At 42.4% G+C, this 11,467-nt stretch overlaps 1 protein-coding gene across 2 annotated transcripts; it reads right to left on the bottom strand.

Moving 5' to 3' along the window:
- Positions 1 to 137: 137 nt before the first annotated feature.
- On the bottom strand, positions 138 to 11,467 carry cgrrf1 (cell growth regulator with ring finger domain 1). Of its 2 annotated transcripts, XM_068342879.1 has the most exons (6): positions 11,302 to 11,467; positions 8,775 to 8,911; positions 8,251 to 8,428; positions 4,750 to 4,897; positions 3,627 to 3,734; positions 139 to 3,222 (listed from the first exon to the last, which is right to left on the bottom strand). In XM_068342879.1, exons 1-6 carry the CDS (start codon positions 11,403 to 11,405, stop codon positions 2,905 to 2,907), a joined length of 993 nt encoding a protein of 330 aa, XP_068198980.1. In that variant the 5' UTR covers positions 11,406 to 11,467; the 3' UTR covers positions 139 to 2,904. The 2 variants fall into 2 exon arrangements, with proteins under 2 accessions (XP_068198981.1, XP_068198980.1); XM_068342880.1 differs by lacking the exon at positions 3,627 to 3,734 and having other exon boundaries at positions 138 to 3,222.

Below are 11,467 nucleotides of genomic sequence, written 5' to 3' on the forward strand. Positions count from 1 at the left end.
AAATTTAATTATGCATCAAAATCTAATCTGCATCAAAACATGTAACAAATACATGTTATAATTAGATTATTACACAATAAATGAGAGTTGTGCATAACATAAAAAACAAAGATTGAGTAAAGAATAATAATGATGGTCATTAACCTTTGAACTGCTGTCCTGGGGGGGTTCTCCGACTTCCACCTCCAGAAAAATGGGCTTCAGTTTAACTGGCCAGCTTCAAATTGCCCGTAGGAGTGTGTGTGCATGTTTGTCTGTGTGGCTCCCCAGTGCACTGGTGTTGCGCCCAGAGTGTCCCCTGCCTCATTCCCCCAGTCAGCTGGGATAGGCTCGTGTAGCAGCTATAGAAAATGAATGTTTCTCACATCAAACATGTAACCCAGTCTATTAACATGGAAACACTGCTTTTATTTTTCATTGTGCAAATTCAACTGAAACCAGTTTGATTTAGAAACTGAACCTTCATGAACTTTGACCTTTGATCACCTCCAGCTTTTAAAGGGAACCAATGTGGTGCCTGTTAATGTGCCTCAAGCCGTAACAGTGAAATCACATCCAGCCTCACCTGCAGTCTGAGCTGAAGCAGGTGTGAACACACGTTCATGTAACGTGTTCTGAGTTCCACCAACAGTAAATACCCCCCAGTGGTGTACAGGCTGTGATTTGTGTGAACACAGGCAGAGGTCAGGGTCATCAGTGATCATCTCAAATCCTCTCCATGGTGTCATCGTTTGACCTGCAGCTCCAGCAGAACGTCTGTTCAGAAACCTGTTCTGGTGTGTTCATAGAGCACATCGGTTCAGCTGCACCAAAGCAAGGATGGCAGAATGTAGAGATTCTTTACATTAACATAGGATGACGCTTAAATTCATTCAAGCCACTGTTTAAGGGAATAAAATGCAGATTGGGTCTGAGGAGTCAGTCACGGCCTAAATCAGAATCCTCTATACCAGTGGTCCCCAACCCCCGGGCCGTGGACCGGCACCGGTCCGTGGGTCATTTGGTACCAGGCCACACAGAAAATTTTTTTTTACATTCTATTTATTTGTTTGAAAGATGTTTCGAAAAATTACCCAATTCTCTTACATCCGTCTACGTCAGTGGTCCCAACCACCGGGTCACGACCCGGTACCTGGTCGCGAGACATTAGGTACCGGGCGGCACAGAAAGTTTGACTTCCCTTTTTTTTTATTGATTACCAGTCTAAAGATGTTTTATTTTGTGAAGTGATGTCTGTGAATGACACACAGACAAATGTGTGCGTCCGTCCTGCTTGACAGGTCTGGGTCACGTGACTGGTTACCAGCCGTTATCCCTAAATTAAGCGCCCACAATTGCCCCAGTGTTCTGGACTAAAGTCAAGGCAGATTATCCTGAGACCCTAAAAGTATCTTGATCCCTGCTTCCATTTCCAACCTCCTCTCTGAAGTGGGATTTTCTGCAGTGACCGTAAAGAAAACCAAACTGGAGTAGACGGGACGTCTGAACACACTTGAGGTGTTATTGTCTCCGTTACCCCCAGATCAGGGGTCCCCCACCACTAATTCATTATTGTAATTATTATTATTTGATTGACTTGTTCACCCTTTTATTGGAAATGATTAGTATTTCTCCTACGTTGAATGAACTGATTGTAAGTCACTATTTCAAAATAAACCTCATCAGTGCAGTCACTTCAATACAGTTTTTAATATAATTATTTCTTACAAATACAGTGGTACCTCTACTTACGAAATTAATTGGTTCCGGAAGAAATTAATTTTGCAATTCAAGCCCCCCAAAATTCAGACATGTTTTCTAAAGCATAAAAATGCATCGAAACATGTAACAAATACATGTTATAATTAGATTATTACACAATAAATGAGAGTTGTGAATAATATAAAAACAAAGATTGAGTAAAGAATAATAATGATGGTCATTAACCTTTTAACTGCTGTCCTCATTTTTTTTTGCCCTCTTTGGTTCATGCCCTCTTGCCCCCCCATGAACAACAGAGTGAATTCCAGTCCTCCTTCTGAACTTCTCCAACCACCCACGCGATGCCTTAAACTCCTTAAACTTCCTTTAGTTTTAATAACGTGGTGATTGTAGATGCATTACGGCCATATTCTTTGGAGAGATCAACCAAACGCATCCCTTTTTCAGGCTTTTCTATCATCTCTTGCTTTGTTTGTACAGACAAAAAACTCTTTTTCCTCTTTTCTCCGTCACTTTCTTGGGGTCCATAGTGAATACTCTAAAAGTTAAAATATTTACGTAAAACTATCAGAACACCTCATGGGTCGAGGGCCGAATGACGAGGACGCTGCATAGACACCTATCTAGTTACACACAGAGGTCCCTCTGAGCCAATGGGATGCCAGGATGCTAGGTAATAGCCAATGGCAGAGCAGCTATAAGAGCGTTGCGTTCAGGAGCCTGTGGGAGCTGCGAGGATCGGCTCATGCTGTATTTTTACCTTTCGTAAGTAGAAATTTCTTTCGTAACTAGAGGCAATATTTTCTGCTGAGAAATTTTGTAAGTAGAACATTTTGTAAGTAGAGACATTCGTAAGTAGAGGTACCGCTGTATTTCGTTTACAGATATCATCAATTTATGAAGAAAAAGGTTGTTTATTGTCTGTTGATGTCAGCGTTTTACATAAAACCACTGCAGGTGATGTATAATTAGACTACAGCTGTTCTGGTGTCATTAACGATTATCCAGCAAATGAAGGCCGGTCCGTGAAATATTGTCTCAGATGAAACCGGTCCGTGGAGATAAAGAGGCTGGGGACCGCTGGTTTAGATGGAACCCTCCGTGGGGTCGTGATGTCATCAATGCCACATTTAGCCTTCAAACACTAAATGTTCACACAATTTACTCACAAACACTCTGAGAACACTCCTGTGAATGTTGGAGTCACTGCCTGGAGTCACAGTGTGGAGTCAGTGTGAGGGGGAAGGACTCCAGGACAAACGCCCTGCAGATGGGGCAGTGCTGGAAGTGCGACACACAGCTGTCACACACACAGGTGTGTCTGCAAGGCAGGAGTACCCTGTTCACCCCCGCGTTCTGACACACCACACAGTCTCTGCCCCCCCCATCAGACCAGTCCTCTTCATCTTCTTCCTCCGGCTGCTCTGCGCTGGCCTCACGGTGAGCATCACCGGGTTGGGTGCTCTGCTGTGGGTCAGCGAGGTCAGACCCCCCCACGCCGTCCGCCGACATGAAGAGAGGCTGAGAGGAGACAGGAGCAGATTTCAGACCAACATGCTGCCCCATGTTGGGGGGGAGCCCACTCCTGAGGTGATCAACACATTCAGGTTGTTCTAAACAACCAATGAACACATGAAGAAGAGTTCACTGTTAACATGAGGACTCCATGAGCAGAGCTGTGGAGTTTATTCCAGTCAGATGAAAACATGGTCTCTGTGTTTTCAGCAGTGATCGTGTCTCCAGCTGAAACCTACTTATAAACTTTAAAGATGCAACAGAAATTAGTCTGACATTCACATAAAGTCCAGTTCCTGACTGCTATGAGCCCCTCAAACCATCCTAAACACACTGAAGCTTTCATTGTCTTCCAGCCAACCAATGATGGAATCTAGAGAGTTGGTGAGAAACCAGAGCGTTGAACATACCTTCAACTCATACATGTTCCCCTGTGAGGTCAGGAGGTACTGAAAAAGAATCCTTGCAGAAAGCCTGTACTTGACATCAGGAACATGGACAACTATTACACTGGCAACCTGAAACAGGGAGGACAGCAGCAGCTTTTAAACGTGTTGGTGAATTTACACCATCTATTCAAGCAGCCAGAGGCTGAAACCTTGTTTTATCTGTGCTGCTCTGAGCCTCTATTCACACAATCACACGGTCCTCAATTTAAGTTTGTTTAAGGCGAGGTCAAGTGCATTTTGTTAGTTTAACGGTGAATAATCTGGTGCTAAGGTCCAAGATGCAGGATGTATTGAATACCCAAATTATTCACAGGTGAACTCTTTATAACCCTGAATACAGGAACACTGTAAAACATTATGACATCACGGTTCATCTGAGGATTCCAGTCCAGCTTCAGTCACACACCCCTCAGAGACATCACTAGTAGAGTTCACCATTAAGTCACAGGAGGGACGCAGGTCTGTGTGTTATCAGAGGTTAAAGACACCACTGAGCATCACATACCACAATAGCTTCAATATTTTTGTGTACTATATAAATACTACCTGGATTTAATGAATCAAATAGGCAAGAGATTTCCATTGGATAAATGTTTGTGAAAACAAATCAATAGTAGAACTCACAGCTAAATTCAATGGTGAAAGTGAGACCATTACCAGAGCGAGAACTGGGACAACTGTCTAGCCGTCAGTGAACCACGTGTTAGTGAACCCAATCCGAAGGAGGCTTCATTTTGGTGTGAAACAGAAAGACTGGATTCAGGGGAATTGATAAGGACATGTGGTCTGATGAGTCAGGATTTACCCAGAGTTCCAGGGTAAAAAGAGAAGCAGGTGATGTCTAGTGCCCACCCCCCATCCTGCAGAGGCAGAATTCTGATCTGGGGCTGTTTCTGTTGGTCAGGTCTACGTTCACAATTACTGACACAATCAGAATGGAGATCATTTGTTAACCTGCTTTACTGGAAAATGTCTTGATTGTGTGATTTGGTGCCACAGTATATATACAGTGTGTGTGTGTGTATATATATATATATATATATATATATATACATATACGTGTCTGAATGTGAGATGGACTCACAATGTTGAAAGTCTCTCGAGCTTTGGCCTCTGCCAGCGTCAGGACGGCCACCAGGGGGTAGCGGTCCCTGGGGAACGGACCGAAGTCGGTCCTGTGTTGGTCAGCAGGAATCTGTGTATGGTGTTCCTGTCTGGTGTCACCGCCAACACTGAGATGAGGAGGTCAAAGGTCAACATCAGGAACAACAGGAGCTAAAGTAGAGGTAAGATCGGGCCTAAAAAATCCAGCCAGACTCGGCCCACGGGTATTAAAGCCCCACCCAGCCCGAGCCCGATCAATTAATTTGATTTGCAGGCCCGTGCCCGAAACAAACCCGAAATTTTATGTTATTTGTGAGCAGGGCATCCTCTGGCTCTGCGACACCTGTTTAGTAATTGAAAAGCAATTCCCAAACAAGCGCCTTCTATGTTTTACCTAAATTATTTATTTTATAAAGGTATTCCTTAATTTAATATCCATAGATCGTTTGAGATACATAATATTAAAATATATATTTATTAAAAAAGTTAGCGAAAGATGAGCTCGAGTCTGACTCGATCTGAACGTAGTTACTGACATTCTGAGCCCGACCCGGCCCGAAACCTCTGAGTCAAAGACAGACGTCTGTCTTTAGCAGGGAAGCTGGACTCGTTACATCTTACAGGTTTAGAAGTGGTTGTAAGTTTGCTTAACTTTAGCTACAGTAAAAAAGTTTGTAAAAAAGTACCTTATGGACAACAATGATAATCTATCACTTCAGGGTTATTTTGAATGTATTCAAATATGCAAGAAAAGAAGTTTAAGGATTAACTAAAAATCTTTAAACAATGTTATGACAGATTCAGTAAAGAATATATGAATAATAACACTACATTTCATATAAAAGTGGATTGATCTTCATCAAGGGTGGTGATCATTCTGATTATCAATGAATGCAGAACTGAGATTCTAAAAAAATAAACCTGTGAAATACAGACTATTACTCCAATGGACCCCTGCATTATTTGTCCCACATACTAGACGTTTAGAAAAAACAAATGGTTACCGCTAGCCTCTCTAATCCTCTCATTAGTCTGATACCAAAATATCAAAAGACGCAGATGGTAAAATAAAGATGTGATGACAGCCTGTGTTTTCATGGTGTCATCCAATTTATGAAGTTTGGTCTGGGTTAGGGTTCAGGTTAGGTTCAGGTTTAGGGTTAGGGTTCAGGTTTAGGCTTAGGGTTCAGGTTGGGTTCAGGTTTAGGGTTACAGTTAAGATTATTATTAGGTTTAGGGAACATATGTCAAACTCAAGGCCCGGGGGCCAAATGTGGCCCTCCACATCACTTTATGTGGTGAGAGCATAAAAGGTAAGAGTGTCTGAAAATAAATACGTCAAAAGTGTGCTTTGACCAAAACTACATTTCCCACAATGCAGTAGTTCAGCCCATCTTAACTCTGACTAAACGTTGTGAACAAAGTTAACGTCCTAACTTGTGTCTGATGTTATTTTTCTTTATTGATTGATAGTTTGATCCTTGATTGATGGAGTTCTGTGGGTTTAATAACCTGACAAATGAAAAGGATTTATGCCAGAACAGAGAAACAAACAAACATGTTTTTTCTGTCTAACTGTAATGTTTGGAACTAGAATCAGTCAGAAATTCAGTTATTTAACATTAAGGAGTAGTTACATTTAGTTACATTACACTGAGTTACATTTAGTTACATTTATTAGTTACATTAAGGAGTAGTTACATTTAGTTACATTACACTGAGTTACATTTAGTTACATTTATTAGTTACATTAAGGAGTAGTTACATTTAGTTACATTACACTGAGTTACATTTAGTTACATTTATTAGTTACATTAAGGAGTAGTTACATTTAGTTACATTACACTGAGTTACATTTAGTTACATTTATTAGTTACATTAAGGAGTAGTTACATTTAGTTACATTACACTGAGTTACATTTAGTTACATTTATTAGTTACATTAAGGAGTAGTTACATTTAGTTACATTACACTGAGTTACATTTATTAGTTACATTAAGGAGTAGTTACATTTAGTTACATTACACTGAGTTACATTTAGTTACATTTATTAGTTACATTAAGGAGTAGTTACATTTAGTTACATTACACTGAGTTACATTTAGTTACATTTATTAGTTACATTAAGGAGTAGTTACATTTAGTTACATTACACGGAGTTACATTTAGTTACATTTATTAGTTACATTAAGGAGTAGTTACATTTAGTTACATTACACTGAGTTACATTTAGTTACATTTATTAGTTACATTAAGGAGTAGTTACATTTAGTTACATTACACTGAGTTACATTTATTAGTTACATTAAGGAGTAGTTACATTTAGTTACATTACACTGAGTTACATTTAGTTACATTTATTAGTTACATTAAGGAGTAGTTACATTTAGTTACATTACACTGAGTTACATTTAGTTACATTTATTAGTTACATTAAGGAGTAGTTACATTTAGTTACATTACACTGAGTTACATTTAGTTACATTTATTAGTTACATTAAGGAGTAGTTACATTTAGTTACATTACACTGAGTTACATTTAGTTACATTTATTAGTTACATTAAGGAGTAGTTACATTTATTAGTTACATCTGGTCCATTGAGGACAGACATGATGCTGATGTGGCCCCCGGTGGGAATGAGTTTGACAATCCTGGAATAGGGTGAAGTTTAAGTTTAAGGTTAGGGTTAGGTTTAGGGTTAAGGTTAGGTTTAGGGTCAAGGTTAGGGTTAAGGTTAGGTTTAGGGTTAAGGTTAGGTTTAGGGTCAAGGTTAGGGTTAAGGTTAGGTTTAGGGTTAAGGTTAGGTTTAGGGTTAAGGTTAGGTTTAGGGTTAAGGTTAGGTTTAGGGTTAAGGCTAAGGTTAGGTTTAGGGTTAAGGTTAAGGTTAGGTTCAGGGTTAGGGTTAAGGTTAAGGTTAGGTTTAGGGTTAAGGTTAGGTTTAGGGTTAAGGTTAAGGTTAGGTTTAGGGTTAAGGTTAAGGTTAGGTTCAGGGTTAAGGTTAGGTTTAGGGTTAAGGTTAGGTTTAGGGTTAAGGTTAGGTTTAGGGTTAGGGTTAGGGTTAAGGTTAGGTTTAGGGTTAGGTTAAGGTTAGGGTTGTGGCCAGGCGGGACCATCAGCAGTGGGTTAGGGTTAGGGTTAGGGTTAGGGTTAGCTGAATCATCTAAAGCATCATCGGGGTCTTAAAGACATTCTGACATCATTAGGCGTCGACTCTGTTTACAAACAGATAAATAACTTCCTGTGTCTGGTTGTCAGCAGGTGGCGCTGCAACAACAGATTTTTGGTATATTAGAACACACACACACACACACACACACCTACACACCCACACACACACACACACACACACACACACACACACACACACACACACACACACACACACACACACACACACACACACACACACACACACACACACACACACACACACACACACTCTCTACTGGTCCTGTTATTCCCTGTGACTGAAGGATACTGGAAGCTCTGGTGGTGGTGGCAGTGGGGGCTCAGGACCTCCAGGAAGTGCTCAGAGGTGCTGAGCCTCAGGCAGTGCTGGTGCAGCTGCAGAGCTCTTTGGAGGCCACTGAACTCACACCCCCAGAAACAAGTCAGGACGCTGGGCTCCAGGCAGCAGGGCTTCAGCGACACACCGTCTGCAAAGGAGCGATCAATAATCAGATCCGAGTAGAAACCAACGTAAGACGACTACATTAGGAACACTTTAGATGTAGAGGCTGGGGGGTGTCAGATGAAGATGTCAGATCAGGTGAAGGCTTCCAACAGAAAGACAAATGCTAGGATTCCTGGTTGTCCTCTCAAGGGGCTCTGAGAGACAAACAGGGTGTTTGAACTATGGAACAATGATGTCAGGACTTTTGCTTGACACGTCTCTGAACACATTCGTAGATGACTCACTGATGTTCCATCAATGACCACCTGCTACTGTATTTGACCCCCTCCCCAGTGATGGAGCGATGCTCATGGGACGACTGTTCTCACCCTTGACGGACGCCGGCCCCGAGCCGATCTCCAGGGTGAACGGGTTGGCCACCTGGACCATATGTTTCTCAGGGGTGGGTGGGACGGACTCCGTCTCCTCAGAGCTGCGAAGGATTACCGGGACATCAAACCCAAACCTGGAGGACAGAAACAGGGCAGCAGCTGTGGACGTCTCCTTGTAATGGAAATTTGTATTGTGTGTGTCCTGATTTGACTCTTATCATGTCATTACTGAGAACTTGCTTCAAAACCTCTCCATGCAACTGCTGGGCTAAGTCACATCTTAGTTTGTTTGGACAAAGAGGTCACAGCAGGTCACAGCCCATCCAACCAGATGGAGAACCAAAGGAGAACCGATGGAGAGGAGATGGAGACCTGTTTTCAGTCAAGGTGTAAGATGTTTTATGGGTGCATGAAAGCCTTTAAATTACATTCCAATGTGTAATAAAGATCTCTTAGTTTTCTTAGTTTTGGTGTGATAAGTTTGGTGCATTCCAAAGGTGTAAGGTCTCCTGATACAGATGGTTTACGAGTGCGTGAAAGCCTCCTACATTGCATTCTCGAGGGTGGTGATGTTTATTCCTCAGCGGGGGGTACCACCAAAAGGAGGGCTGCCTGAGAGCTGGAACTGGCCATTCCTGCTCGCATGCAGGCCTTTCTTCTTAAAAGGTATAAAAGGTGAGGAGTTTCAGTCTCAAGTAAGAGAGAGAAAGAAAGTAAGAAGAGAAAGAAAGTAAGAAAGAGAGAGAGAAAGATAGTAAGAAGAGAAAGAAAGTAAGAAAGAGAGAGTCAGCTGCGGGTTACCTACGGACGCCCAGCCTGGTTGAAGCTACTCTGCCTGGGTTGTGGGCTCTCCTTCCCTGTGTCAAGGTAAGAGGCCAAGCATATTTGGAATGCCACCATATATTGCCTTAGCTCAACCAAATATTTGTTTGTTTCTGTGCTCTGTGGGGAATTAAACTACAAGTTTATTCTAGCATCATAGAATTGTTTCTGTGCTCTGTGGGGAATTAAACTACAAGTTTATTCTAGCATCATAGAATTGTTTCTGTGCTCTGTGGGGAATTAAACTACAAGTTTATTCTAGCATCATAGAATTGTGTCTGTGCTCTGTGGGGAATTAAACTACAAGTTTATTCTAGCATCATAGAATTGTTTCTGTGCTCTGTGGGGAATTAAACTACAAGTTTATTCTAGCACCATAGAATTGTTTCTGTGCTCTGTGGGGAATTAAACTACAAGTTTATTCTAGCATCATAGAATTGTTTGTTTGCATTGCTATCCGCTGCGGGGACTAAACGACACATTTGGTCTAGCATCATAGAGGTCTTTTGACTTATTGTTTGTTTGTTGTTTGTACGTATTGTTTCTTAATATCTCTATTCTCTGCGTGTAATAAATCACACATTTATTATAGCCCTATAGGAGTGGTTTGATTCATTGTGTGAGTGAGTTTTCTGTGTACCCACCTCCTACGAACCTCTTTATTCAAGTTTTTCACAAAACACTCCTGAACCACCACCGGTTCTCTCCAGGCTCCAACACCGACCAGTTCATGTTCCCAAACATGCAAGTACATTTTTGGGAACATGAACTTACATGTTTCCAAAAAGTGCATGTTTTTGAAACGTGCGCTTCCAAACACCTGAAGCTCATGTTTCTGGAGGGGGGAGGAAGCCGGAGAACCCAGAGGGAACCCCCCAGACACGGCGAGAACATGCAAACTCTCCACACAGAGCGAGACTCGAACCCGGAACCTTCTTGCTGTGTGGTGACAGCTCCGTCCACCGCGCCACCTAGCATCACCTCCTTTAATGAACATCAGGTCTAAAAAGTGGAAGAGTGAGGTTACAGGGAGAAGAGATCAAGAAGGTGGAGGATTTGAAGTACTTAGGCTCAACAGTCCAGAGCAATGGAGAGTGTGGAAAAGAGGTGAAGAAGCGTGTCCAGGCAGGATGGAACGGGTGGAGGAAAGTGTCAGGTGTGATGTGTGATAGAAGAGTTTCAGCTAAAATGAAAGGAAAGGTGTACAAAACTGTGGTGAGACCAGCGATGTTGTTTGGTCTAGAGACAGTGTCCCTGAGGAAAAGACAGGAGACAGAGCTGGAGGTAGCAGAGATGAAGATGCTGAGGTTCTCTCTGGGAGTGACCAGGATGGATAGGATCAGGAATGAGTCCATCAGAGGGACAGCACATGTTAGAGGTTCTGGAGATAAAGTCAGAGAGGCCAGACTGAGATGGTTTGGACATGTCCAGAGGAGAGATAGTGAATATATTGGTAGAAGGATGCTGAGTTCTGAACTGCCAGGCAGGAGGCCTAGAGGAAGACCAAAGAGGAGGTTTATGGATGTAGTGAAAGAGGACATGAAGGTAGTTGGTGTGAGAGAAGAGGATGAGAAGACAGGGTTAGATGGAGGCAATTGATTGGCTGTGGAGACCCTGAAGGGAAAAGCCCAGAGGAGAAGAAGAAGGTCTAATCTACAGGACAGCGTTAGCAGGAGCTAACACCCCCCCCGATGCTACCTACCAGCCGAGCACGATAGCGGCGGTAACGAGGAAGCAGAGCGACACCAGCCCGATGGAGAACAGGGGGGAGTACTCATACAGGGTGACCAGGACCCCCGCGGCCATCTCCCCTCAGGACCGATGTTTACCTCCACACCACTTCCTGCTGTCGGTTCCTCCTTGTTCAC

The sequence above is a fragment of the Antennarius striatus genome, chromosome 19, assembly GCF_040054535.1.
Source record: "Antennarius striatus isolate MH-2024 chromosome 19, ASM4005453v1, whole genome shotgun sequence".
Taxonomy (NCBI): domain Eukaryota; kingdom Metazoa; phylum Chordata; class Actinopteri; order Lophiiformes; family Antennariidae; genus Antennarius; species Antennarius striatus.

Excerpts from the sequence above, each read along its gene's own strand:
- cgrrf1 (XM_068342879.1), bottom strand. The coding sequence starts at position 11,405 with ATGGCCGCGGGGGTCCTGGTCACCCTGTATGAGTACTCCCCCCTGTTC. Across the intron at positions 4,898-8,250 it reads CACCACCACCAGAGCTTCCA|TGTTGGCGGTGACACCAGAC; the intron begins GTATCCTTCAGT and ends TCCTCATCTCAG. Across the intron at positions 3,735-4,749 it reads CTCGAGAGACTTTCAACATT|GTTGCCAGTGTAATAGTTGT; the intron begins GTGAGTCCATCT and ends TCCCTGTTTCAG.